At 48.7% G+C, this 25,107-nt stretch overlaps 1 protein-coding gene across 1 annotated transcript in view; it reads left to right on the forward strand.

Moving 5' to 3' along the window:
- Positions 1-20,096, forward strand: part of TRPM4 (transient receptor potential cation channel subfamily M member 4) — a gene marked incomplete at its 5' end in the record, with an annotated part of 32,126 nt that extends 12,030 nt beyond the window's left edge. Inside the window, 11 exon segments of the mRNA XM_031662534.1 lie at positions 775-887; positions 1,473-1,817; positions 1,991-2,125; positions 8,451-8,580; positions 8,755-8,900; positions 10,029-10,141; positions 10,511-10,588; positions 13,877-14,311; positions 18,013-18,145; positions 18,311-18,485; positions 19,652-20,096. Of these exon segments, the coding sequence (XP_031518394.1) occupies positions 775-887; positions 1,473-1,817; positions 1,991-2,125; positions 8,451-8,580; positions 8,755-8,900; positions 10,029-10,141; positions 10,511-10,588; positions 13,877-14,311; positions 18,013-18,145; positions 18,311-18,485; positions 19,652-19,833 (1,985 nt within the window).
- Positions 20,097-25,107: the final 5,011 nt, after the last annotated feature.

Consider the following 25,107-nt stretch of genomic DNA (forward strand, 5'->3'; position numbering starts at 1 on the left):
CTTGCTGTTTTAGACCTCCAGGGTCTCTCCGAGTCCCTCTCACGTTCAGATTTTTTCCAATCTCATTTTGTGCTGTTGTCACCTCTTTCCCCTCACAACATACCCCAAGTTTCAGAAATCAGTGTGACTCACATTTGTCATCATCTGCTGTGTGGTTTTTGTTTTGTTGTTGTTTTGTTTTGTTTTGTTTTTGCACCCAGGCCTTTGCTTCTGCTGTGCCTGCTGCTTTGAACACCCTTTTCCCATCTTAGATGCACACCTCCCAATCCTGGTGGTCTTTCAAAGCGCTACCTCAACACCCATTCTCTGGGAGCTGTCTTGGGCCACTCTATACCTCTGTGACCATATCCTCCTCTGGGTTCTAATCATATTATATGCCCACCTCTGAGGGCACCGAGCACTCTAAAGGTAGTTATGTGTTGGGAGGACATATTTTCCCCAATAGAACCAGCTTCTTCAGGGTAGGAAGTGTATCCGATTTCTCTCTCCACTGCTTGGTCCATAACATACCTCAATAAATATTAAATGAATAAGTGATTCCTTTTCTTTCTTCTTGGGGGCTGTAAACCAGTGAGTGGTCTGTGCTCTGGCCCTGAGCCAAATGACCTTATGCTTATCATAACCTGACTGCTTAAAGACCCCCACACTCTGCCCAGTAGCACCCCCTTTATGCAGAGTTTAAAAGCCAGGCATGCAAAATAGAAGCAAAATACGCATTCATAAGATGTCCCTCCTCCCCTGACTTCTTGCCCCTTCTCCCTCTAATCTTTCCAGCCTGTGGGAGCTCGGAGGCCTCAGCCTACCTGGATGAGCTGCGTTTGGCTGTAGCTTGGAACCGCGTGGACATTGCCCAGAGTGAACTCTTTCGGGGGGACATCCAATGGCGGGTGAGGGGTCAGGGCCTGGGGGTTGGGCATCCTGACAAAGGGACTGTGCTCTCCTCCCTCTCTGCCTTCTTAGACACCTTTCCACCCTGCCTCCTTCCATTATGGCCTGTCCAGCCTTCCCTTAATTGCCCATCCATCTCTGATTGTCCATTTGCCCCAACTTGTTTCCTCTCTCCCCATCCATCCGTCTGTCCATCTATCCATCTATCCACCCTGTACATCCATCTATCCATTCATCTGTTCATTCATCCATCTATTTATCCATCCATCCATTTGTCCATCCATCCGTCCGTCCGTCCATCCATCCATCCATCCATCCATCCATCCATCCATCCATCCATCCATCCATCCATCCATCCATCCATTTTATCCATCCATCCGTTTGTCCATCCGTCCGTCCATCCGTCCATCCATCCGTCTGTCCATCCATCCATCCGTCTGTCCATCCATCCGTCCGTCCGTCCATCCATCCATCCATCCATCCATCCATCCATCCATCCGTCCGTCCCTCATACCCTTGTACTCCCGTCTCTTGTCCTTAACCTTTGAGCTAATCTCTTCCCCCATTCATCCCACCCCTGCCAGTCCTTCCATCTCGAAGCCTCCCTCATGGACGCCCTGCTGAATGACCGGCCCGAGTTCGTGCGCTTGCTCATCTCCCACGGCCTCAGCCTGGGCCGCTTTCTGACCCCGATGCGCCTGGCCCAACTCTACGGCGCGGCGCCCCCCCACTCACTCATCCGCAACCTTTTGGACCAGGCGTCCCACAGCGCAGGCACCAAAGCCCTAGCCCAAAAAGGGGGAGCTGCGGAGCCCCGGCCCCCTGACGTGGGGCATGTGCTGAGGATGCTGCTGGGGAAGATGTGCGCGCCGAGGTACCCCTCCGGGGGCGCCTGGGACCCTCACCCAGGCCAGGGCTTCGGGGAGAGCGTAAGGACCGGGCAAAGCTGGGGGGGTGCCCACTCCGCGGGAAGGACATGGGGGCGGGATTACATCAGGAATGGGGCGTGGCCAGAGCAGGGGTGTGGCAAACCAGGGGCAGGGCTGGTGGTGGCCAGTGTTAGGGAGGGGCCAGTCCTCACCACCCCTCGTTTTGCTGGCAGATGTGTCTGCTCTCGGACAAGGCCACCTCGCTGCTCTCGCTGGATGCTGACCTTGGGCAGGCCCCCTGGAGTGACCTGCTTATTTGGGCACTGCTGCTGAACAGGGCACAGATGGCCATGTACTTCTGGGAGATGGTGAGTGCTGATTTGGCGCTCCTGCATCCCTGTCCTTTAGGCCACTGGATGCCAGCGTTCACCATACAATTACCATACATTCCCTGACCCCTGACATCACCTGACAGGCGCCCCATCCTCCATCCCTGATATATGCCTCCAACTGCTTCCTCTTTCTTTTCTCTCTCTCATATCAAGCATTATTTTATATTTTTACTTTTCGAGACAGAGTCTCACTCTGTTGCCCAGGCTGCAGTGCAGTGGCATGATCTTGGCTCACTGCAACCTCAGTCTCCCACGTTCAAGTAATTCTCCTGCCTCAGCCTCCCAAGTAGCTGGGATTACAGGCACTTGCCACCATGCCTGGCTAATTTTTTTTTTTTTTTTTTTTTTAAAGTAGAGATAGGGTTTCACCATGTTAGCCAGGCTGGACTCCTGACCTCAAGTGATCCGCCTGCTTCAGCTTCGGAAAATGCTGGGATTACAGGCATGTGCCACCATGCTTGGCCAAGATTCTCTCTTTGTTTTGGCCTTTGATAACATATCTCAGTGTGGATCTCTCTGAATTTCTTTTACTTGGAGTTCCTTGAGCTTCCTGGATATGTAGACTTATGTCTTTCATCAAATTTTGGAACTTTTTAGGACATTGTATCTTCAAATATTATTTCTTTCCCTTTCTCTCTTTTCCTTTTGGATTCTCATTATGTGTATATTAGTATTCTGTATGGTGTCTTGCAAGTCCCTTAGGCTCTACTTATTTTCCTTCATTTGTTTTTCTTTTTTCTCCTCCAGCTGGATAATCTCAATGAACTTAGCTTCAAATTCACTGATCTTTATTTTGCCTTTTTTATGAATCTACTGTTGAGTCCCTCTAGTGGTTTTTATGTTTCAGTTGTTGTGCTTTTTAACTTCAGAGTTTCTATTTGGTTCCTTTCTGTAATTTCTTTTTTTTTTTTGAGACGGAGTCTCGCTCTGTCGCCCGGGCTGGAGTGCAGTGGCTGGATCTCAGCTCACTGCAAGCTCCGCCTCCCGGGTTCACACCATTCTCCTGCCTCAGCCTCCCGAGTAGCTGGGACTACAGGTGCCCGCCACCTCGCCCGGCTAATTTTTTTTGTATTTTTTAGTAGAGACAGGGTTTCACCGTGTTAGCCAGGATGGTCTCGATCTCCTGGCCTCGTGATCCACCCGTCTCGGCCTCCCAAAGTGCTGGGATTACAGGCTTGAGCCACCGCGCCCGGCCCCTTTCTGTAATTTCTATCTCTGTATTCTTTTTTTTTTCTCCCCTGGTCCCACTACAAAACTTTATTTTTGATTAGAGTACCATTCTCAATCTCTTCTATAAAAAGCAGGAAAAAAAGGCAGCCACTTCACTCAAGACCTATGTACATATAAGATGTTTTCTGGTTTTCTGTTTTTATTTTTTTTTAATTTTTATTATTTTTAAAAAAATAAATTCAGTGTTCACATTTCTATAAAGAATTAACCCAGTTTCAGGAAACACTGCCTCTATCTCCGTATTCTTATTCTCTAGGTGGTGAGACATCATTTTCCTGGCTACCTTTAGTTCTTTTTTCATGATTTCCTTTAGCTCTTTGAGCATATTTAAGACAGTTTAATAAAGTCTTTGTCTAGTAAGTTCAATGTCTGAGTTTCCACAGGGATAGTTTCTATTCATTTATGTATTTTTCCTACTCATTTATATTCATTTCATTTCTTTTCCTTTCTTTTCTTTCTTTTTGTTGTTGTCGAGACAGAGTCTCATTCTGTCACTCAGGCTGGACTGCAGTGGTGTGACCAGAGTTCACTGCAACCTTGACCTTCTGGGACTCAAGCAATCTTTCCATCTCAGCCTCCTGAGTAGTTGGGTCTACTGGCCACATGCCAAGCTAATTTAAAAAAAATATGCAGAGATGGGGTCTTACTATGTTGCCCAAGCTGGTCTTGAATTCTTGGGCTCAAGCAATTCTCCTGCCTTGGCTTCCCAAAGTGCTGGGATTACAGATGTGAGCCACCGTGGCTGGTCTCTATTAATTTCTTTTTTTTCCAGTATGTGAACCATATTGTCTTGTTTCTTTGCATGCCTCATATTTTTTTTGTTGAAAAGTGGAACATTTTGAATATGATGATGTGGCAACTCTGGAAATCAGCTTATGCCCTCCCTCCAGGGTTTGTTGTGGCTGCTGCTTGCTGTGGGTCATTGTTGTTTGTTTAGTGACTTTTCTTTTTTCTTTTTTTTGTTGTTGTTTTGGGGTGGAGTCTTGCTCTGTGGCCCAGGCTAGAGTGTGGTGGTGAGATCTCAGGTCACTGCAAGCTCCACCTCCCAGGTTTAAGTGATTTTCCTGCCTCAGCCTCCCAAGTAGCTGGGATTACAGGTGTGCACCACCACACCCAGCTAATTTTTGTATTTTTCGTAGAGATAGGGTTTCACTATGCTAGCCAAGCTGGTCTCAAACTCCTGACTTCAGGTGATCCACCTGCTTTGGCCTCCCAAAGTGCAGGGATTACAGGTGTGAGCCACCACGCCCACCCTGTTTAGTGACTTCTCTAAACTTTTTTTAGAAGGAAAGTCTGTATTCTTTGTCATGTGTGGCCATGGAAGCCCCTCTTCTGTTAGCTTAGTGGTCTGCTAGTGACTTGACAGAGATATCCTTAAATGCCTGGAACCATAGAAGCAAACGCAAGGCCGGGCGCGGTGGCTCAAGCCTGTAATCCCAGCACTTTGGGAGGCCGAGACGGGCGGATCACGAGGTCAGGAGATCGAGACCATCCTGGCTGACACGGTGAAACCCCGTCTCTACTAAAAAATAGAAAAAACTAGCCGGGCGAGGTGGCGGGCGCCTGTAGTCCCAGCTACTCAGGAAGCTGAGGCAGGAGAATGGCGTGAACCCAGGAGGCGGAGCTTGCAGTGAGCTGAGATCCGGCCACTGCACTCCAGCCTGGGCCACAGAGCGACACTCCGTCTCAAAAAAAAAAAAAAAAAAAGAAGCAAACACAAGAAACTCCCTGTAAGTGCTGGGATTACAGGCTTGAGCCACTGCGCCTGGCCCACCATGGCTGTGTATTGAAGCAGTCTTTCAATACTTAGCCAAGCTGTTTACAATTCTACTTTAGTCTTCACTTCCTGCTTGTGCAGAGCCTAAAGTTCAGGTTTCTCTGGTATTTTCTGAGTCCGCCTCTAGCCCTAGTCATGCATCTAGCCTTCTGAATGTCCTGGCACACAAGGAAGCTTTTCAAAGCCCTTATTCCCTCCAAGTGTTTCCTTTCATGGCCTCTTTCTTTCCAAGCTGCTTAGTGTATCTATTGCTGCCTCTGCTGTGATTCCTTGACTCAGGTGGCTGTGGAGAATTCATTTGCCTTTGAAAGATTTTAACAAGCCGGCGGCGCAGTGACTCCCGCTGTCATCCCAGCACTTTGGGAGGCCGAAGCGGGCAGATCACCTGAGGTCAGGAATGTGTGACCAGCCTGACCAACATGGAGAAACTCTATCTCTACTAAAAATACCAAAAATTAGCCAGGCATAGTGGCGCATACCTCTAATCCCAGCTACTTGGGAGGCTGAGGCAGGAGAACTGCTTGAACCCAGGAGGCAGAGGTTGTGGTGAGCTGAGATCTTACCATTGTACTCCAGCCTGGGCAACAAGAGTGAAACTCCGTCTCAAAAAAAAAAAAAAGAGATTTTAACACACACTGCTAGAAAGCCACTTTTTCTCTGGTGAAAGCTCTAAGGCAGGTGAAGCAAAGTGAAGCCCTTGAGCTGCTGCCTCAGGAAGCCACCAGATAGGGCCCCACACGACCACAATTCTGGAGGGTAAGGTCTGAATTGCTCCCTCTAGTACCAGCGGCCCACACCCGGAATGTGTGTCTTTGTCTTCAAGGCTGCCACTGAGCTGGGCAGCTGGGGATAGTAAGTGGGTAGGTTAAAATGTCACAGCGCCCTCTTACTGCAATTTAGTAGTCTCTTCATTAAGCATTTTCTTGTGTTTTTTTTTGTAAGTTTTGGATTAGATTCCAGAATTCTAGAAAAGTTGATTCTGACAGTTTTTGCTAGCTATTGGTTGCTTTTGTGGAGGGATGAAGTTTTGAAGTTCCCTACACTGGCATTTTTGGTCACCTCTCCAAGTGCTTTTAAAACTTTTGGCCGGGCGCGGTGGCTCAAGCCTGTAATCCCAGCACTTTGGGAGGCCGAGATGGGTGGATCACGAGGTCAGGAGATCGAGACCATCCTGGCTAACACGGTGAAACCCCGTCTCTACTAAAAAACACAAAAAACTAGCCAGGCGAGGTGGCGGGCGCCTGTAGTCCCAACTACTCGGGAGGCTGAGGCAGGAGAATGGCGTGAACCCGGGAGGCGGAGCTTGCAGTGAGCTGAGATCCGGCCACAGCACTCCAACCTGGGCGACACAGCGAGACTCCGTCTCAAAAAAAAAAACAAAAAAAACTTTTATTGTTAGAGACAGGGTCTTCCTCAGTCATCCAGGCTGGAGTGCAGTGGCATGATCATGGCTCACTGCAGCCTCAACTTCCTGGGCTCATTTGATCCTCCTACCTCAGCTTCCCTAGTAGCTGGGACTACAGGAGCAAACCACCACGCCTGGCTAACTAAAAAAAAAATTTTTTTGAGACGGAGTCTCGCTCTGTCACCCAGGCTGGAGTGCACTGGCATGATCTCAGCTCACTGCAAGTTCTACCTCCCGGGTTCATGCCAGTCTTCTGCCTCAGCCTCCCGAGTAGCTGGGACTACAGGCGCTCGCCACCACGCCCGGCTAATTTTTTTTTTTTTTTTTTTTTAGTAGAGACAGGGTTTCACCATTTTAGCCAGGATGGTCTCGATCTCCTGACCTTGTGATCCTCCTGCCTCGGCCTCCCAAAGTGCTGGGATTACAGGCATGAGCCACCGCGCCCGGCCAAAAAATTTTTTTTTTGTAGAGATGGAGTCTCACTATGTTGCCTAGGCTGGTCTTGAATTCCTGGGCTCAAGCAATCCTCCTGCATCTGTAACCCCCCAATGGGTTCACCTCACCTGCTGCCTAGACAGAGCCAACTTATCAAAACAGGGAAATTGTAATGGAGAAAGAGTAATTCACGCACAGCCGGCTGTGCGGGAGGCCTCAGTTTTATTATTACTCAAATCAGTCTCCTTGAGGGATGAGAGTTTTTAAAGATAATTTGGTGGGTAGGGGCTTGGGAAGTGGGGAGTGCTGATTGGTCAGGTTGGAGATGGACTCACAGGGAGCCCAAGTGAGTTTTTCTTGCTGTCTTTTGTTCCTGAGTGGGAAGGCAGAACTCACTGAGCCAGATTACAATCTGGGTGATGTCAGCTGATCCATCCAGTGCAAGGTCTGCAAACTATCTCAAGCATTCATCTTAGGTTTTACAATAGTAATGTTATCCCCACGAGCAATCTGGGGAGCCAGAGGCTGCATGACCTCCTAACCATAATTTCTAATTTTTTTTTTTTTTTTTTTTTTTTTGAGACAGAGTCTCGCTCTCTCGCCCAGGCTGGAGTGCAGTGGCGCAATCTTGGCTCACTGCAAGCTCCACCTCCCGGGTTCACGCCATTCTCCTGCCTCAACCTCCCGAGTAACTGGGACTACAGGCACCCGCCATCACGCCTGGCTAATCTTTTGTATTTTTAGTAGAGACGAGGTTTCACCGTGTTAGCCAGGATGGTTTCGATTTCCTGACCTCATGATCCGCCCGCCTCAGCCTCCCAAAGTGCTGGGATTACAGGCGTGAGCCACCACGCCCGGCCCCTAATTTCTAATCTTGTAGCTAATTTGTTAGTCATCAAAGGCAGACTGGTCCCCAGGCGAGAAGGGCATCTTTTGGGAAAGGGCTATTATCGGTTTTGTTTCAGAGTCAAACCATGAACTGAATTCCTTCCCAAAGTTAGTTCAGCCTATGCCCAGGAATGAGCAAGGACAGCTTAAGGGTTAGAAGCAAGATGGAGCCAGTTAGGTCTGATTTCTTTCATTGTCATAATTTCCTCAGTTGTAATTTTTGCAAAGGTGGTTTCACTTCAGCCTCCCAACGTGCTGGGATTACCGTCATGAGCCACTTTACCCAGTCTCCAGCTGTTTCTTGACCTGACTGTGACTGCTGAATTCATTCTAACCCCTGACTTGCATCCGTGACTTGCATCTCCGGTCTCTGAACCACCTGACTTCTGGTATTTTCAACTGACGTTCAGTTTCTTCCAGATCCGTCTCCAAACATTACTTCTTCCTTGGCCTCTGATGACCCCAGTTAGTTTCTGACCTCTGACTCTGTCCCTTCCCTTGACTTCAGGCTTTCTCCCCCTCTATGAACCCTCTTTGAGGCATCCATGCCCTCTTTGTCTCTCCAGGGTTCCAATGCAGTTTCCTCAGCTCTTGGGGCCTGTTTGCTGCTCCGAGTGATGGCACGTTTGGAGCCTGATGCTGAGGAGGCAGCACGGAGGAAAGACCTGGCAATCAAGTTTGAGGGGATGGGCGTTGGTGCGTGGAGCATGGTGCCTGGGAGCAGGGATGGGGGCTGCCGCCAGGGGGGGAATGTGCATCTCCGCACTCCTCACATATCCCTGCGCCATCCCCTTAAATTCCCTTTCCTCTTCCTTCACACCCTCACCCTACTTCCCATCCCTGTCACATAACTAACTCCTCTGCCTCTAGACCTCTTTGGTGAGTGCTATCACAGCAGTGAGGTAAGGGCTGCCCGCCTCCTCCTCCGTCGCTGCCCGCTCTGGGGGGATGCCACTTGCCTGCAGCTGGCCATGCAAGCTGACGCCCGTGCCTTCTTTGCCCAGGATGGGGTACAGGTGAGTATCTGTGACATCAACATCCCAAACAGTCTCCAAGTGGACTCTGGGAAGTACGGGGATGAGCCCCTGCCATTGGGAACATCTATGGTCTTGACCAGCCCCTCTCCCTGGAGACTAGGCAGAAAGTCTCTCTTCTCTCTCAGAAAGGCTGCTCTTCCCATAAGAAGCCTCACTCCCTTCCACTAAAAGCCAACCTTCCCACGGCAAAGCCCATCCTCCTAAAAAGTTCCACTCCAGATACAGAAACTCCTGGTGACCCTATCAGGAAGTTCCACCTTTTACCTAAGAAGTCCTTCCCCCTTTCATGAAAGAGTCCATTTCTTTCAAAGGAAGTCCTAAGTCATCCACAGGAAGTCCCACGTCATCCACAGGAAGTCCCATGTCATCCACAGGAAACCCTTTCCACTTCTTTTAGAGGTCCCTAGTTTCAGTTCTCAGCAATTAGAATGGCCTCACTGAACAATTACCTTTTATTTTTGGACATAAACTTTGGCCTAGGAAATCCCACCCTTTCTATAGGAAATCGTCTGCCTTGGGAAGCCCCACTTGCTCCCACAGTCTCTCCGATCCTGACAAGTTGACATTTTGGAAACATTATCAGTATTTTTAGTTTAAATCTGACAGGGGCTCAGAATCTCACTTCAGTACAGGAAGTTGTGCCCACCCAACAGGAAGTCCCATCCTCATCTGTTGGAATGGTTTGGCCCACATTTCAAACAGCTACCCAGAGTCCCTTGCTGTGGATAGTGGTTAAACTCATCCAGCTCTACCATATACAGGCTGTGTTTCTTTGGGCCATTTCCTTAACCTCTCTGTGCCTCATGTGTGCCAAGGAGGAGATACTAGTACCCACCCCCTTATGTGTCGAGGATTCAGTGGACTACTCTACATAAAATGCTTAGCCCTGTATCTGCCATATAGTGTCAATTTAAGTGTTGGTTGTTTACTGTCAAAACCTGGCCCAAGTTGTCTTTGCCTTTCACCACCGTTTCCCTACCTCAATAGTTGTGACTGTGACACTGGGCACTTGCTCTGTACTTTGGAGCTGTGGTCCAACCCTTGCTGGGCGTCTAAGGGAGGGGGTGTGGGGGATATTTGGATCGTAATCCTGCCCACACCCCACAGTCTCTGCTGACACAGAAGTGGTGGGGAGATATGGCCAGCACTACACCCATCTGGGCCCTGGTTCTTGCCTTCTTTTGCCCCCCACTCATCTACACCCGCCTCATCACCTTCAGGTCAGTACCCTGGGGTAAGAGTGGTGGGGATGGGGGTGGGGTGCTCAGTTTCTCCTTCCTGCTCACTCTGCCCACCTTTCTTCCCTCATCTGCCCATTGTGTCCCTTCCCTGGGAATGGGACTCTGTCTCCATCCACTAAGGGAGTGCTGTGGGAGGTGAGTTTTGGGGGGATCCTCCGTGTCTCTAGTGGCAGTTACTCTGCCTTTCTGGCCATGGCTCTGGGGGAAGGTCCCTTTGGGGTGACTTTAGGAGACCACCTCTCTGTCTCTCTGCCATGTCTCTAGGTGAAGAAGTTTGAGTTTTGCTGGAGAATGCCTCTCCACCTCCTCTTCCCCTTATTTCTCACTCTGTGCTTCCCTCCTTGCCAGGAAATCAGAAGAGGAGCACACACGGGAGGAGCTAGAGTTTGACATGGATAGTGCCGTTAACGGAGAAGGGCCTGTTGGGTGAGTGGAGCCCCCAGCACTGTGTGAGGTGGGGACATCCTGGGCAGTTCAGGACATGTGGCACTTCCACGTTTTGTTAGTCCTCTCTTGAGTTGCTACAAAGGAATACCTGAGACTGAGTAATTTATAAAGAAAAGAGATTTCATTGGCTCATGGTTCTGCAGGTTGTACAGGAAGCATAGTGCTGGCATCTGCTGCTGGTGAGCCCTCAGGAAGCTTCCACTCATGGCAGAAAGTGAGGGAGGAGCCAGTGTATCACATGGCAAGAGCAGAAGCAGGAGTAGGGGGTGCCACATAGATCTCATGTGAAGTAACTGAGCAAAAAGTCACCAAAGGGATGGTGCTAAGCCATTTATGACGGATGCACCACCAGGACCCAAACACCTTCCCCAGGCCCAACCTCCAACATTAGGGATTACATTTCTTTCTTTCCTTTTCTTTCTTTCTTTCTTTCTTTCTTTCTTTCTTTCTTTCTTTCTTTCTTTCTTTCTTTCTTTCTTTCTTTCTTTCTTTCTTTCTTCTTTTCTTTCTCTCTTTCTCTCTCTTTCTCTCTCTCTTTCTCTCTCTCTCTCCTTCCTTCCTTCCTTCCTTCCCTTCCTTCCTTCTTGTCTTGTCTGGTCTTGTCTTTTTTTCTTTTCTTTATTTTTATTAATAGGTCTCCCTCAGTTGCCCAGGCTGGGTGCAATGGTGCAGTCTTGGCTCTGCAACCTCTCTTTCCTGGGTTCCTGATCCGCCTGTCTCGGCCTTCAGAGTAGGTGGGAGTAGAGGTGCATGCCACTATGCCCAGCTGCTTTTATTAAAGTAGAATCAGGATTTCACCATGTTGGCAGGCTGCTGTTGACCTCTGGCCTCAAGTGATCCACCCACTTTGGCCTCCCTAAAGTGCTAGGATTGGAGTGTGAGCCAGCGTGCCCAGCCAGGGATTACATTTCTTCCTTTTTATTTTTTGGAATGAGTCTGATCCATCGTCCAGGCTGGAGTGCAGTGGGTGCAATCAGCTCCTGCAACCTCTGCCTCCCTGGAGTTCAAGCGATTCTCCTGCCTCAGCCTCCTGAATAGCTAGGCGGGACTACAGGCACCTACCACGCCCGGCTAACTTTTGTACTTTAATAGTGACAGGGTTTCACCATATTGGCCAGGCTGGTCTTGAACTCTGACCTTGTGATCCTTCGCCTCAGCCTCCCAAGGAGTACTGGGATTACAGGTGTCGTCACGGCGCCTGGCCAGGATTACATTTTCAATGTGAGATTTGGAAGGACAGACATCAAACTATATCACACACATCCCATCAGGGGCTGGGTGCAGAGGCTTCCCAAATGCCTAGCTCAGGTTTGGCTCAAGATTTGGTTCTGCCATCAAGGAGGCCATCACTAGAAAATTGATTTGCTTCATGCTACACATACCTCCATCCCTCTGTAGCAAGTGGAATCAGTTCATTGAGGGATTTTCACCTATTTGCCCCAAGGCCCTGCTTTAATCACTATGCTGTAGTCACCATAAAGGTATTTTAAAAAGCAGTCTAAGTGAATGAAATAGAATATTTATCAAACTTTTTTTTTTTGAGATGGAGTCTGCATCTCTTGTCGCCCAGGCTGGAGTGCAGTGGCATGATCACCAGCTCACTGCAACCTCAGCCTCCCAGTTCAGCGATTCTCCTGCCTCCAGCCTCCCTAGTAGCTGGGATTACAGGTGCACCACACCAGGCTAATTTTGTATTTTTAGTAGGGGCAGGGGTTTTGCCATGTTGGCCAGGCTGGTCTCAAACTCATGACCTCGGATGATCCCGCCTGTCTCCAGCCTCCAAAGTACTAGGATTACACTGTGGCCTCCTTCTTTCTTTTCTTTTCTTTCTTTCTTTCTTTTCTTTCTTTTCTTTTCACTTCTTTCTTTCTTTCTTTCTTTCTTTCTTTCTCTCTCTCTCTCTCTCTTTCTTTCTTTCTTTCTTTTTTTTTTTTTTTTTTTTTTTTTAGAAATGGGGTCTCGCTCTGTCACCAGGCTGGAGTGCAGTGTGGCCGGATCTCCAGCTCACTGCAAGCTCCGCCTCCGGGTTCACGCCATTCTCCTGCCTCAGCCTCCCGAGTAGCTGGGACTACAGAGCCCGCCACCTCGCCCGGCTTATTTTTTTTGTATTTTTTGTAGAACGGGGTTTCACGGGTTCATGGGATGGTCTCGATCCTCCTGACCTTGTGATCCGCCCGTCTCGGCCTCTAAAGTGCTGGGATTACAGGCTTGACCACCCAGCGCCCAGCTCTTTCTTTCTTTCTTTCTCCCCTTCCCTCCCTCCCTCTCTTTCTTTCTTTCTTTCTTTCTCCTTCTCTCTCTCTCTTTCTTTCTTTCTTTCTTTCTTTTTTTTTTTTTTTTTTTGAGGGCGGAGTCTGTCCTAATAAGCCAGGCTGGAATTCGTGGCGGATCTCAGCTCACTGCAAGCTCCGCCTCCCGGAGTTCCGTATTCTCCTGCCTCAGCCTCCAGAGTAGCATGGGACTGCAGGCATGCATCTCGCCCGATAGTTTTGTATTTTTAGTAGGGCGGGGTTTCACCCGGGTTAGCCAGGATGGTCCCGATCTCCTGACCTTGTGATCCGCCCGTCTCGGCCTCAGGGTGGGATTACAGGCTTGGGCACAGCCCGGCCCCTCCCTCCCTCCCTCCCTCCTCCCTCCTCCCTCCTTCTTCCTTCCTTCCTTCCTTCCTTCCTTCCTTCCTTCCTTCCTTCCTTCCTTCTTCTCTCTCCTTCCTTCCTTCCTTTCTTCCCTTCCTTCTTTCCTTCTTTCCTTCCCTCCCTCCCTCCCTCCGTTTCTCTCTCTTTCTCTCTTCTTTCTTTTCTTTCTTTCTTTCTTTCTTTCGAGACAGGGTCTCACTCTGTCACACAGGCTGGAGTGCAGTGGCCGGATCTCAGCTCACTGCAAGCTCCGCCTCCCGGGTTCACACCATTCTCCTGCCTCAGCCTCGGAATTAGCTGAAACTACAGGCGCCCGCCACCTCGCCCAGCTAGTTTTGTATTTTTTTTGATGAGAGGCTAAATTGTTAAAATATTTTTTGTAGAGACGAGGTTTTGCCATGTTGGCCAAGCTGGTCTCCAACTCCTCGGCTCAAGCGATCAGTCCACCTCTTGACGGGAGATTTCAGAGGTCAGAGGTTAGATACAAGAGTCAAAACCCAAGAAGGTAGCGCTGGGCAGACTGAGTTTCAGGTCAGCAGGGTCAGATGTGCCAGGCCAAAAGTCTCCATGATGGTGGAGATCAGGACTCTCGTCGTTTGAGACACGGTCTCTTCTCTTCTCTCCCCAACAGGACGGCGGACCGCGCCGAGAAGACGCCGCTGGGGGTCCCGCGCCAGCCCGGCCGCCGGGATTGCTGCGGGGGCTACTGCGGGGGCCACTGGTGCCTACGCCGCTGGTTCCACTTCTGGGGAGCGCCGGTGACCGTCTTCATGGGCAACGTGGTCAGCTACCTGCTGTTCCTGCTGCTGTTCGCGCGGGTGCTGCTCGTGGATTTCCAGCCGGCGCCACCCGGCGCCCTGGAGCTGCTGCTCTACTTCTGGGCGTTCACACTGCTGTGCGAGGAGCTGCGCCAGGGCCTGAGCGGAGGCGGGGGCAGCTTGGCCAGCGGGGGCCCCGGGCCCGGCCATGCCTCACTGAGCCAGCGCCTGCGCCTCTACCTCGCCGACAGCTGGAACCAGTGCGACCTAGTGGCCCTCACCTGCTTCCTCCTGGGCGTGGGCTGCCGGTGAGTGCCCCGGGGCCTCTGGCCACCTCTCATCCTTCCTGCCCACTCCCGGGGTCTCCACTCCTGGCTTCCCCGCAGCTGGGCAGCAGGTCAAGCCATCCTTGCTGACTGCAGAAAAAGAAACAAAACCCCTCTTAGGAAAGTCAGGCATGACGATTGCCCCAGGGTAATTGACTGGCACCTGGAGATCTGGCTTCAGAGAAGGCAGGATTCAGGAGAAAACCCCACGGTCCACCACTCAGCCTCTGTGGCTAGTTATTGCTAGGTCTGAAGGTTAACACATATTTCTGGGAGCGCCCCGACCTGGGTGCCAACCTCACCTCCTCACTCCTGTTCCTCCACACAGCTCGTTGGTCCCAGGCCCCTTGCCCTCCTGCCCCCGACTTACTCTTTCCTTTCTTTCTTCCTTCCTTCCTTCCTTCCTTCCTTCCTTCCTTCCTTCCTTCCTTCCTTCCTTCCTTCATCTTCCTTCCTTCCTTCGTTTTCCTTCCTTCTTTCTTTCGTTCTTTCTTTTCATTCTTTCATTCTCTTTCTTTCTCTTTCTCTCTTCTTTCTTTCTCTTTTTCTCTTTCTTTTCTCTCTCTCTCTCTCCCTGTCTCCTCTGCCCCTCTCCTTCCCTCCCCCTTCCTTCCTTCCTTCCTTCCTTCCTTCCTTCCTTCCTTCCTTCCTTCCTTCCTTCCTTCCTTCCTTCCATCCTTCCATCCCTCCACGCTAAGGGTTTAACCCTTGCCCTGCCACATTAGGATACTCTTGCTTTTGAGGAGAGCAAACAGAAAACTTTGTGGACACAACCTAGTGACTGGTTTTTTGTTTGTTTTTTTTTTTGTTTTTTTTTCTTTCTTTTCTTTTCTTTTTTTTTTTTTTTTTTGCCAGAGTTCCGCTGTGTTGCCCAGGCTGTCGTACAGTGGTACGATCTTGGCTCACTGCCACTTCCACCTCCTGGGTTCAAGCGAGTCTCCTGCCTCAGCCTTGCGAGTAGCTGGGATTACAGGCATGCACCACTATACCCAGCTAAATTTTTTTTTGTATTTTTTTGTAGAGATGGAGTTTTGCCATATTGGCCAGGCTGGTCTTGAACTCCTGGCCTCAAGTGATCCACTCGCCTTAGCCTTCAGAAGTGCTGGGATTACAGATGTGGGCCACCGTGCCTGGCCAACAACCTGGTGACTGTTTACAAGGGACCTGACACATCCTGAATGGTTGACAGTGATGACAGTGATGATCCCTACTCAAGCTTTTCTCAGTAGCCACACTGAAAGGCAGGCTTCCTCTAAGCTGTGTTAGCAGTGTTACAAAGTGATTCAACATAAATAATTTATTCAAGCAGGGAGCAAGATATGAGAGTTTTGTAGAACACTAATACTTCTGTTTATCATTTGTTGTATTTTGTATAAAGTGACTTTTGAGATGAAAGGGCTAAGGCCATATGCTACCATGCTCTACGATTGCCAGCAATATTTTGGACAGTTTATCAAACCCACCACTTTCCAGCTGAAGGAAGAATTACTACATGAGAAAAATGGAAAGATCTCAGCTTAAAAGGGAGAAGTGGGCAGGCACGGTGGCTCACGCCTATAATCCCAGCACTGTGGGAGGCCGAGGCGGGTGGATCACCTGAGGTCAGGAGTTCGAGACCAGCCTGCCCAACATGGTGAAACCCCATCTCTAATAAAAATACAAAAGTTAGCCGGGCATGGTGGCGGGCACCTGTAATCCCAGCTACTCGGGAGGCTGAGGCAGGAGAATTGCTTGAACCCGGAGGCGGAAGTTGCTGTGAGCCAAGATCAAGCCACTGCACTCCAGCCTGGGTGAAAAGAGCGAAACTCGGTCTCAAACAAACAAACAAAAAGGGAGAAATGTCTAATCATCTCCAGAATTGAATGGATGAATCATCCTTTGTTTTGCCAGTTCCTTCTAGATGGACATTTAGGTTCTCTCTCTCTCGTTTTAAATAGAGATGGGGTCTCACTGTGTTGCCCAGGCTGGTCTCAAACTCCTGGGGTCAAACAATCCTCCCACCTTGGCTTCCCAAAGTGCTGGGATTACAGGTGTGAGCCACCATGCCCAGCCTTCTGTTTTTTTATTATTCCAAAATAATAAAAGTTTACATCCCAGATGTAAAGTGTATGGGTCAAAGCGTACATATGTTCTTGAGATGGATAGATTCCGTTCTAAGTAGCTTCACCCATTTCCACCCCTGCCATCAGAGAGTGCCCTCCTGAGGCCATGCTTGACAATGCCTGTTACTTTGACTCTAAAATGTAGCTCTCAATTTAACTGAAAAAAAAATTGCCAATTTAATGGGCAAACATGACTTCTCCTTGTTTTAATTTATGTACTATTGACTACCAGGTAGGTTGGACCTCTTTTCCTAAGCTTAATGGCCACATGTGCTTGTGTCAATTGTCTTCTTTGCCCCCCCATTTTTAAAATTGGGGTTCATTGATTTTTTTTTCTTTTTTTCTTTTTCTTTTTTTTTTTTTAGAGTCAGAGTCTTGCTCTGTCGCCCAGGCTGGAGTGCAGTGGTGCGATCTCGGCTCACTGCAACCTCCGCCTCCCGGGTTCACGCCATTCTCCTGCCTCAGCCTCCCAAGTAGCTGGGACTATAGGCGCCCGCCACCATGCCCGGCTAATTTTTTGTATTTTTAGTGGAGACGGGGTTTCACCGTGTTCGCCAGGATGGTCTTGATCTCCTGACCTCATGATCCGCCCGCCTCAGCCTCCCAAAGTGCTGGGATTACAGGCGTGAGCCACCACGCCTGGCCCATTGATTTTATATATATATATATCTTGCTCTTCTCCTTATACTCTGGATCCTAATCCTTGGTAGTTTTGTTGGTCTTAATATCTTCATGAATTCTGTGACTTGTCTTTTCACTTTCATTTTGTATGTTTCTTTTCTTTCTTTCTCTTTCTTTCTACCTTTCTTCCTTTCTTTCTTTCTTTCCTTTTTTTTTTTTTTTTTGAGCCCGCTTCGGCCTCCCAAAGTGCTGGGATTACAGGCGTGAGCCACTGCACCTGTCCATACACTAGGTTTTTAATCCATCCAAAATTTAAGTACATGAGGATGCAAAATAGGGGTAGCATTTTTATTTTCCCCATAGGAATTTCTGATGTTTACTGGCCGTTTGAACTTCCTGTGTGAATTGTACGTGGTATCCTTTATCTGGCTTCCTTCCTATTCCTTCCTTTTGCTTATTGGTTTGTAGGGACTCTATATGTTTTGCCTTTTATAGATTGGACAGATATTCCGACAGTTTTTCCCAGCTTGATTCTTACAGGGGCCAGCTCTTTGCTAAGGCCATCGTTCATTCAGTCATTACTTTTTTTTTTTGTATTTTTTTGTATTTTTAGTAGAGACGGGGTTTCACCGAGTTAGCCAGGATGGTCTCGATCTCCTGACCTCGTGATCCGCCCGCCTCGGCCTCCCAAAGTGCTGGGATTACAGGCGTGAGCCACTGCGCCCGGCCCATTCAGTCATTACTTAATAGGCGCAGCCATTTTTCAAATGGGTGCCAGTGCCCTGCGTGGACCAGCTTGCCTCTGAGTAAATCTGAGTAAACCCCGGGTGACTGGGAGGGTCCTGGTCCTGCCTGGTGGAGGCTGCAGCTTCATCTGAAGCATGGCATTGGGAAGACTCCCATTTTCCTTGGCGTCTTGTGACACTTGAGTAACCCTTGCGGCATCTCCCCACGCCACAGGCTGACCCCGGGTTTGTACCACCTGGGCCGCACCATCCTCTGCATTGACTTCATGGTTTTCACGGTGCGGCTGCTGCACATCTTCACGGTCAACAAACAGCTGGGGCCCAAGATAGTCATCGTGAACAAGATGGTGAGGGAGGGGTGGGGTGGAAGTAGGCGGGGCCATAGGAAAAGGGGTGGGGCTGGGGAGGGAGTGGTCTGTGGAGAAAGGGTGTGACTTTGGGGAGCAAGGGGCGTGGTTTTGGGATAAGGGGTGGGGAAGGGCGGGGCCAGATTCAGCCACATCTCTCCACAGATGAAGGACGTGTTCTTCTTCCTCTTCTTCCTTGGCGTGTGGCTGGTGGCCTATGGCGTGGCCACGGAGGGGCTCCTAAGGCCACGGAACAGTGATCTCCCAAGTATCCTGCGCCGCGTCTTCTACCGTCCTTACCTGCAGATCTTCGGGCAGATCCCCCAGGAGGACATGGACGGTAGGTGGGGATGACAGGGCCTCACAGCCTCCCTCTGAGTCTCTGTCTCCGTTCTCTGGGTCTCTGTACCCCTGTTTCTAAGAAAATGTCTCTGTCTCTCTGAGTCTCTGTCTCCCTCTTTCTCTGGATCTCTGAGTGATACCCTATATTCCCCATCATCTTCTTTTGGGGTCTCCGCCCACCCCACCCCCTCTGTCTTTCTGTCTGTCTTTTTTTTTTTTTTTTGAGATGGATGTTAGAAATGTTTGTTTTTTGGTGTCGTAAAGAAATAGTACTTGAACATAAATTTAATTTTTTTAGTAAGGCCATTTTAATTTTTTGTAGAAAGTGTACACTCGCCAGCAGTTCTGCCACGAGAATACACGGAACAAAGGAGATAGGGTCATTTATAACCTGACGCGTCTATCTTGCTGCTGTGTCTGGTTTTTATTGGCTGGAACCAGACTTTACATTTTGTATTTGTCTTGATTGGCTGGTAACTTAGAACTTTTTAAAAGAAGCAAAGGCAGAGGAGAACAAAGGAAGGAGGAGGTAACTTGTGGAATGCTGAGAAAGGTAAAAACACTTTTAAATAAGGAAGAGGAACAGGCTATGACCTAATGCTTGCTTGGACCAGTATGAGCATGCCAGGGCAAATATTTAGGCTAAATTGTGGGAGCTAAGAACGTAGAGTACATTGATTTCTTTATTACGGCTAACAGATATTTAAGAATGTTAGCACAGGTCTGTGAATACATTTTGTTTCTAAGAGAAGTTACTATTTATTCTTAATTAGATAGGGAGGAAAGTCTTTAAAGAGGAACCTATACTTTACTTTTTACATGGAGTTTTGCCCCTGTTGCCCAGGCTGGAGTGCAACGGCGTGATCTCAGCTCACTGCAACCTCCGCCTCCCGGGTTGAAGTGATTCTCCTGTCTCAGCCTCCCGAGTAGCTGGGACTACAGGCTCGTGCCACCATGCCTGGCTAACATTTTTGTATTTTTAGTAGAGATGGGGTTTCATCATATTGGTTAGGCTGGTCTCGAACTCCCGACCTCAGGTGATCCGGCCATCTCTGCCTCCCAAAGTGCTGGGATTACAGACATGAGCCACCGCACCTGGCAGTCTTTCTGTCTTTCTTAGGTCTCTGTCCCCCTCCCCCGATCTCTGAATGTCTCTCTTCACAGTGGCCCTCATGGAGCACAGCAACTGCTCGTCGGAGCCTGGCTTCTGGGCACACCCTCCCCGGACCCAGGCGGGTGTCTGTGTCTCCCAGTATGCCAACTGGCTGGTGGTGCTGCTCCTCATCATCTTCCTGCTCGTGGCCAACATCCTGCTGGTCAATTTGCTCATCGCCATGTTCAGGTGAGGCCTGACTGCTCTCTGATCGGACCTCACCCAGCATGACCCATGGCCCCCTCATGACTCTTGAACGCCGTCTAATGAATTCTGTCTTTAGTCCCTGAACTCTGATCCAATTTAATGCTGCCTTCTCCCCAGACCCAAGCAGACCCTGCTTGTGACTTGTACTTTGGACTGATCCTCTTCCTGAGCCCAGTTTGAACTTCCTTATTTTTATTTTTTTGAGACAGGGTCTCACTCTGTCGCCAAGACTAGAGTGTGGTGGTGTGATCATAGCTTACTATAGCCTCGACCTCCTGGACTCAAGCAATCCTCCTGCCTTAGCCCCATAAGTAGCTGGGACTACTTTAAATTAGCCAGGCCAGCATGCCTGCCTAATTAAAAAAAATTTTTGGAGCGGGGGGGTCTCACTATGTTGTCTAGGCTGGTCTCGAGCTCCTGGACTCAAGTGATCCTCCCTCCACAGCCTCCCAGAGTGCTGGGATAATCTGTTGCCCAGGCTGGAGTGCAGTGGCAAGTTCTCGGCTCACTGCAACCTCCACTTCACACTCCCCAACACCCGGTTAATTTTTTGTATTTTTAGTAGAGACAAGGTTTCACCATGTTGGCCTCGAACTCTTGACCTCAAGTGAGTGGCCCACCTCAGCCTCCCAAAGTGTTGGGATTACAGGTGTGAGCCATACATTGCCCAGCCGACTTTGTTTTTTATTGTGGTAAAATTACATAAAATTTCCATTTTTTCCTCTTTTTTTTTTTTTTTTTTTGATGGAGTCTGGCTCTGTTGCCCAGGCTGGAGTGCAGTGGCATGATCTCAGCCCACAGGCTCCGCCTGCCTCCTGGGTTCACGCCATTCTCCCCTACCTCAGCCTCCCGAGTAGCTGGGACTACAGGTACCACCTCGCTTGGCTAGTTTTGTATTTTTGGTAAAGGCAGGGTTTCACCGTGTTAGCCAGGATGGTCTCAGAATCTCCTGACGATCTGCCGTCGGCCTCTGAAAGTGCTGGGATTACAGGCTTGAGCCACCGCACCTGTATAGCCGCAGGGCGCGGCTGGCATTTTATTTTTAGTAGAAGCGGGGTTTCACCATGTAGCCAGGATGGTCTGGCATCTCTGACCTTGTGATCCACCCGTTTGACTGGATTCAAAGTGCTGGGATTATGGCGTGAGCCATGCGTTGCCCGATTGGTATTTTTTATTTATTTATTTATTTATTTGGCCCCATTTTTGAGACAGAGTCGCACTCTGTCTCCTGGACTGGAGTGCGAGTAAAGCGTGATCTCGACGCCGGCTCTGCCTCCTGGGTTCGCGCCGTTCTCCTGCCTCAGCCTCCCCAGTAGCTGGGATTACAGGTGCCGCCACCGTGCCCGGCTAATTTTGTATTTTTAGTAGAGATGGAGTTTCACCATATTAGCCAGGATGGTCGATCTCCTGACCTCGTGATCCGACAGCCTCGGCCTCCCAAGAGACAGGATTACAGGCGTGAGCCCTCGCCCGGCCTATTTTTTTAGAAATAAAACTCCTTTTTAATCCTATGTTGGGTCCCTCTGTTTGCTTCCTTTCTTACTGGCATGATTTTTGCCGAGAAAATATAAAATTTCATTGACTTTCTTTTTTTTTAGAGATGGGGTCTTGCCATGTTGCCCAGGCTGATCTTGAACTCCTGGGCTCAAGCAGTCCTCTTGCCTTGCCTCGGCCTTCCAAAGTGCTGGGATTACAGGCATGAGCCCCTGTGCTGGACCTATTGTATTAGTTTCCTAGGGCTGCCAAAGTACCAAAAACTGTGTGGCTTTAAATCACAGAAATTTCTTGTCTCACAGTTAGAGATCCAAAATCAAGACATCGACCAAGTCATTTTCTTCTGAGGGCTGTAGGGGAGAGCCTGTTCCATGTCTGTCCTGTCACGTCTAGTATTTTGCTGGCCATCTTTGGCTTTTAGTTGTATCATTGAAACCTCTGCTTTCATCTTCCAAATTTCCCTTTTTAATAAAACATTGCTTAAATTGGATTAGGGACCACCCTAATAACTTCATTTTAACTTGATCACATCTGTAAACTCTATTTCTGAATAAAGCCATGTATTTCATAAATAAAAATTTTAAAAGGTCACATTCTGAGGCACTACGGGTTATGACTTCAACATATCTTTTTTTTTACTTTCTTTTTTTTTTTTTTTTTTTTTTGAGACAGAGTCTTGCTCTGTTACCCAGGCTGGAGTTCAGTGGCGCGATCTCGGCTCATTGTAGCCTCCGCCTCCTGGGTTCAAGGGATTCTCCTGCCTCAGCCTCTTGAGTAGCCGGGATCACAGGTGCCTGCCACTATGCCCAGCTAATTTTTGTATTTTTAAGTAGAGACGGAGTTTCACCATGTTGCCCAAGCTGATCTCAAACTCCTGACCTCAGGCGATCCACCTGCCTCGGCCTCCCAAAGTGCTGGGATTACAGCCATGAGCCACTGCACCTGACCAGACTTCAGTATATCTTTAGCAGGCTACAATTAAATGCATGACACTCATAGATGTATGAGTATATTTCTGGACTTTCAATTCTATTCCACTCATCTGTGTCTATCCCTATGCCAGTACCACATGGGTTTTGGGTTTTGGTGAGTCTCACTGTTGTCACCCAGGCGGGAGTGCAGTGGTGCGATCTCTGCTCACTGCAACATCCACATCCCAGACTCAAGCGATTCTCCTGACTCAGCCTCCTGAGTAGCTGGGATTACAGGCACCTGCCACCAGGCCTGGCTATTTTTTTTTTTTTTGTATTTTTAGTAGAGATGGGGTTTCACCATGTTGGCCAGGCTAGTCTCGAACTCATGACCTCAGGTGATCCACCCACCTCAGCTTCCCAAGGTGCTGGGATTACAGGCATGAGCCACCACGTCTAGTCCACACAGTTTTTATCACTGTAGGTTTGTAGCAAATTTTGACATTGGAAGTATGAGTCTCCTTTATTTTTCAAGATTGTTTTGGCTATTCAGGGCCTCCTGCAATTCCATATGAACTTGCAGATCAGTTTCCATGTCTGTCAAAAAGGTTGTTGGAATTTTCTTTTCTTTTTTTTTTTTTTTTTTCTGAGACAGAGTTTCACTCTTGTTGCCCAGGCTGGAGTGCAATGGCGCGATCTCAGCTCACCACAATCTCTGCCTCCCAGGCTCAAGCAATTCTCCTGCTTCAACCTCCTGAATAGCTGGGATTACAGGCGTGCACCACCACGCTCAGCTAATTTTGTATTTTTAGTAGAGATGGGGTTTCTCCATGTTGGTCAGGCTGGTCTCGAACTCCCAACCTCAGGTGATCCACCCGCCTTGGCCTCCCAAAGTGCTTGGATTACAGGCATGAGCCACCGCACCTGGCCAGTTGTTGGAATTTTCATTGGGATTGCGTTGAATCTGTAGATTGTTTCAGGTAGTATTGACATTTCATCTAGGTGTTCTTTTTAATGTTTTTCCAGCAATATTTGGTAGTTTTCAGGCTACAGGTTTTTTACCCTTTTGGTTAACTTTATTCCTAGGTGCTTAACCTTTAGATGCTGCTGTAAGTGGAATTGCTTTCTTAATTTCGTTTTTGGATTGTTCATTGCAGGTGTGTGGAAACACAACTGATTTTTGTGTGATCTTGTACCCTGTAACTTTGCTGAATCTGCAGCTCTAGAAGCTTTCTTGTGAGTCTCTGGCATTTCCTATATATAGGATCATGTCATCTGTGAATAGAGATATTTTTACTTCTTCCTTTCCAATTTGGATGCCTTTTATATATTTTTTTCTTGTTTAATTGTTCTAGCCAGAACTTCCAGTACAATGTTGAATAGCAGTGGTAAAAGTGGATGTCCTTGTCTTGTTCCTGATCTTAGTCAGAAAGCTTTCAGTCTTTCACCATTAGGTATGATGTTAGCTGTGCGTTTTTCAGAAGTACCTTTTCTCATGTTGAGAAAGTTTATTTCTATTCCTAGTTTATGATTTTTTAAAATTATGATGCCTGGGCATGGTGGCTTATGCCTGTAATCCCAATACTTTAGGAAGCCAAAGTGGGAGGATCACTTGAGGCCAGGGGTTCAAGACCGACCTGGACAACATAGTGAGACCCTATCTCAATAAAAAAAAAAATTTTGCCAGGCATAGTGGTGCATGCCTGTAGTCCCACCTACTCAAGAGGCTGAGGCAGGAGGATGGCTTGAGCCCAGGAGGGCAAGGCTGTGGCTGCAGTAAGCCATTGATTTCACCACTGCCATGATCATGCCAGCAACAGAGTGAAACCTTGTCTCAAAAAAAAAAAAAAAAAAAAAAAAACGGGCTTGGTAGCTCACGCCTGTCATCCCAGCACTTTGGGAGGCCAAGGTGGGCAGATCACGAGGTCAGGAGATCAAGACCATCCTAGCTAACATAGTTGTAGGGGCCCGCCCTACAGGGTCTGTGGGTTTTTCTCCCTGTGTGTGGAGACGAGAGATCGTAGAAATAAAGACACAGGACAAAGAGATAAAAGAAAAGACAGCTGGGCCCAGGGGACCACTACCACCAAGACAGGGAGACCAGTAGTGGCCCTGAACACCTGGCTGCGTTGTTATTTTTTGGATACAAAGCAAAAGGGGCAGGGTAAAGAGTGTGAGTCATCTCCAATGATTGATAAGGTCACGTGAGTCACGTGTCCACCAGACAGGGGGCCCTTCCCTGTTAGGTAGCCGAGGCAGAGAGAGAGAAGACAGCTTATGTCATTATTTCTTCTATGCTCTTTTCAGAAAGATCAAAGACTTTAATACTTTCACTAATTTTCCTACTGCTATCTAGAGGGCAGAGCCAGGTGTACAGGATGGAACATGAAAGTGAAACAGGAGTGTGACCGCTGAAGCACAGCATCACAGGGAGATGGTTAGGCCTCTGGATAACTGTGAGCAGGCCTGACTGATGTCAGGCCCTCCATGAGAGGTGGTGGAGCAGAGTCGTCTCTAAACTCACCTGGGGAAAGAGAGACTCCCTTTTCCGGTCTGCTAAGTAGCTGGTGCTTTTCCTTGGCACTGACGCTACCGCTACACCACGGTCCACTTGGTAACGGGCGTCTTCCCAAATGCTGGTGTTACCGCTAGACCAAGGAGCCCTCTAGTGGCCCTGTCTGGGCGTGACAAAGGGCTCACACTTGTCTTCTGGTCACTTCTCACTATGTCGCTTCAGCTCCTATCTCCATATGGCCTGGTTTTTCCTAGGTTATAATTGTAGAGCAAGGATTATTATAATATTGGAATAAAGAGTAATTGCTACAAATTAATGATTAATGATATTCATATATAAT

Source organism: Papio anubis, unplaced genomic scaffold (genome assembly GCF_008728515.1).
Source record: "Papio anubis isolate 15944 unplaced genomic scaffold, Panubis1.0 scaffold727, whole genome shotgun sequence".
NCBI lineage: Eukaryota > Metazoa > Chordata > Mammalia > Primates > Cercopithecidae > Papio > Papio anubis.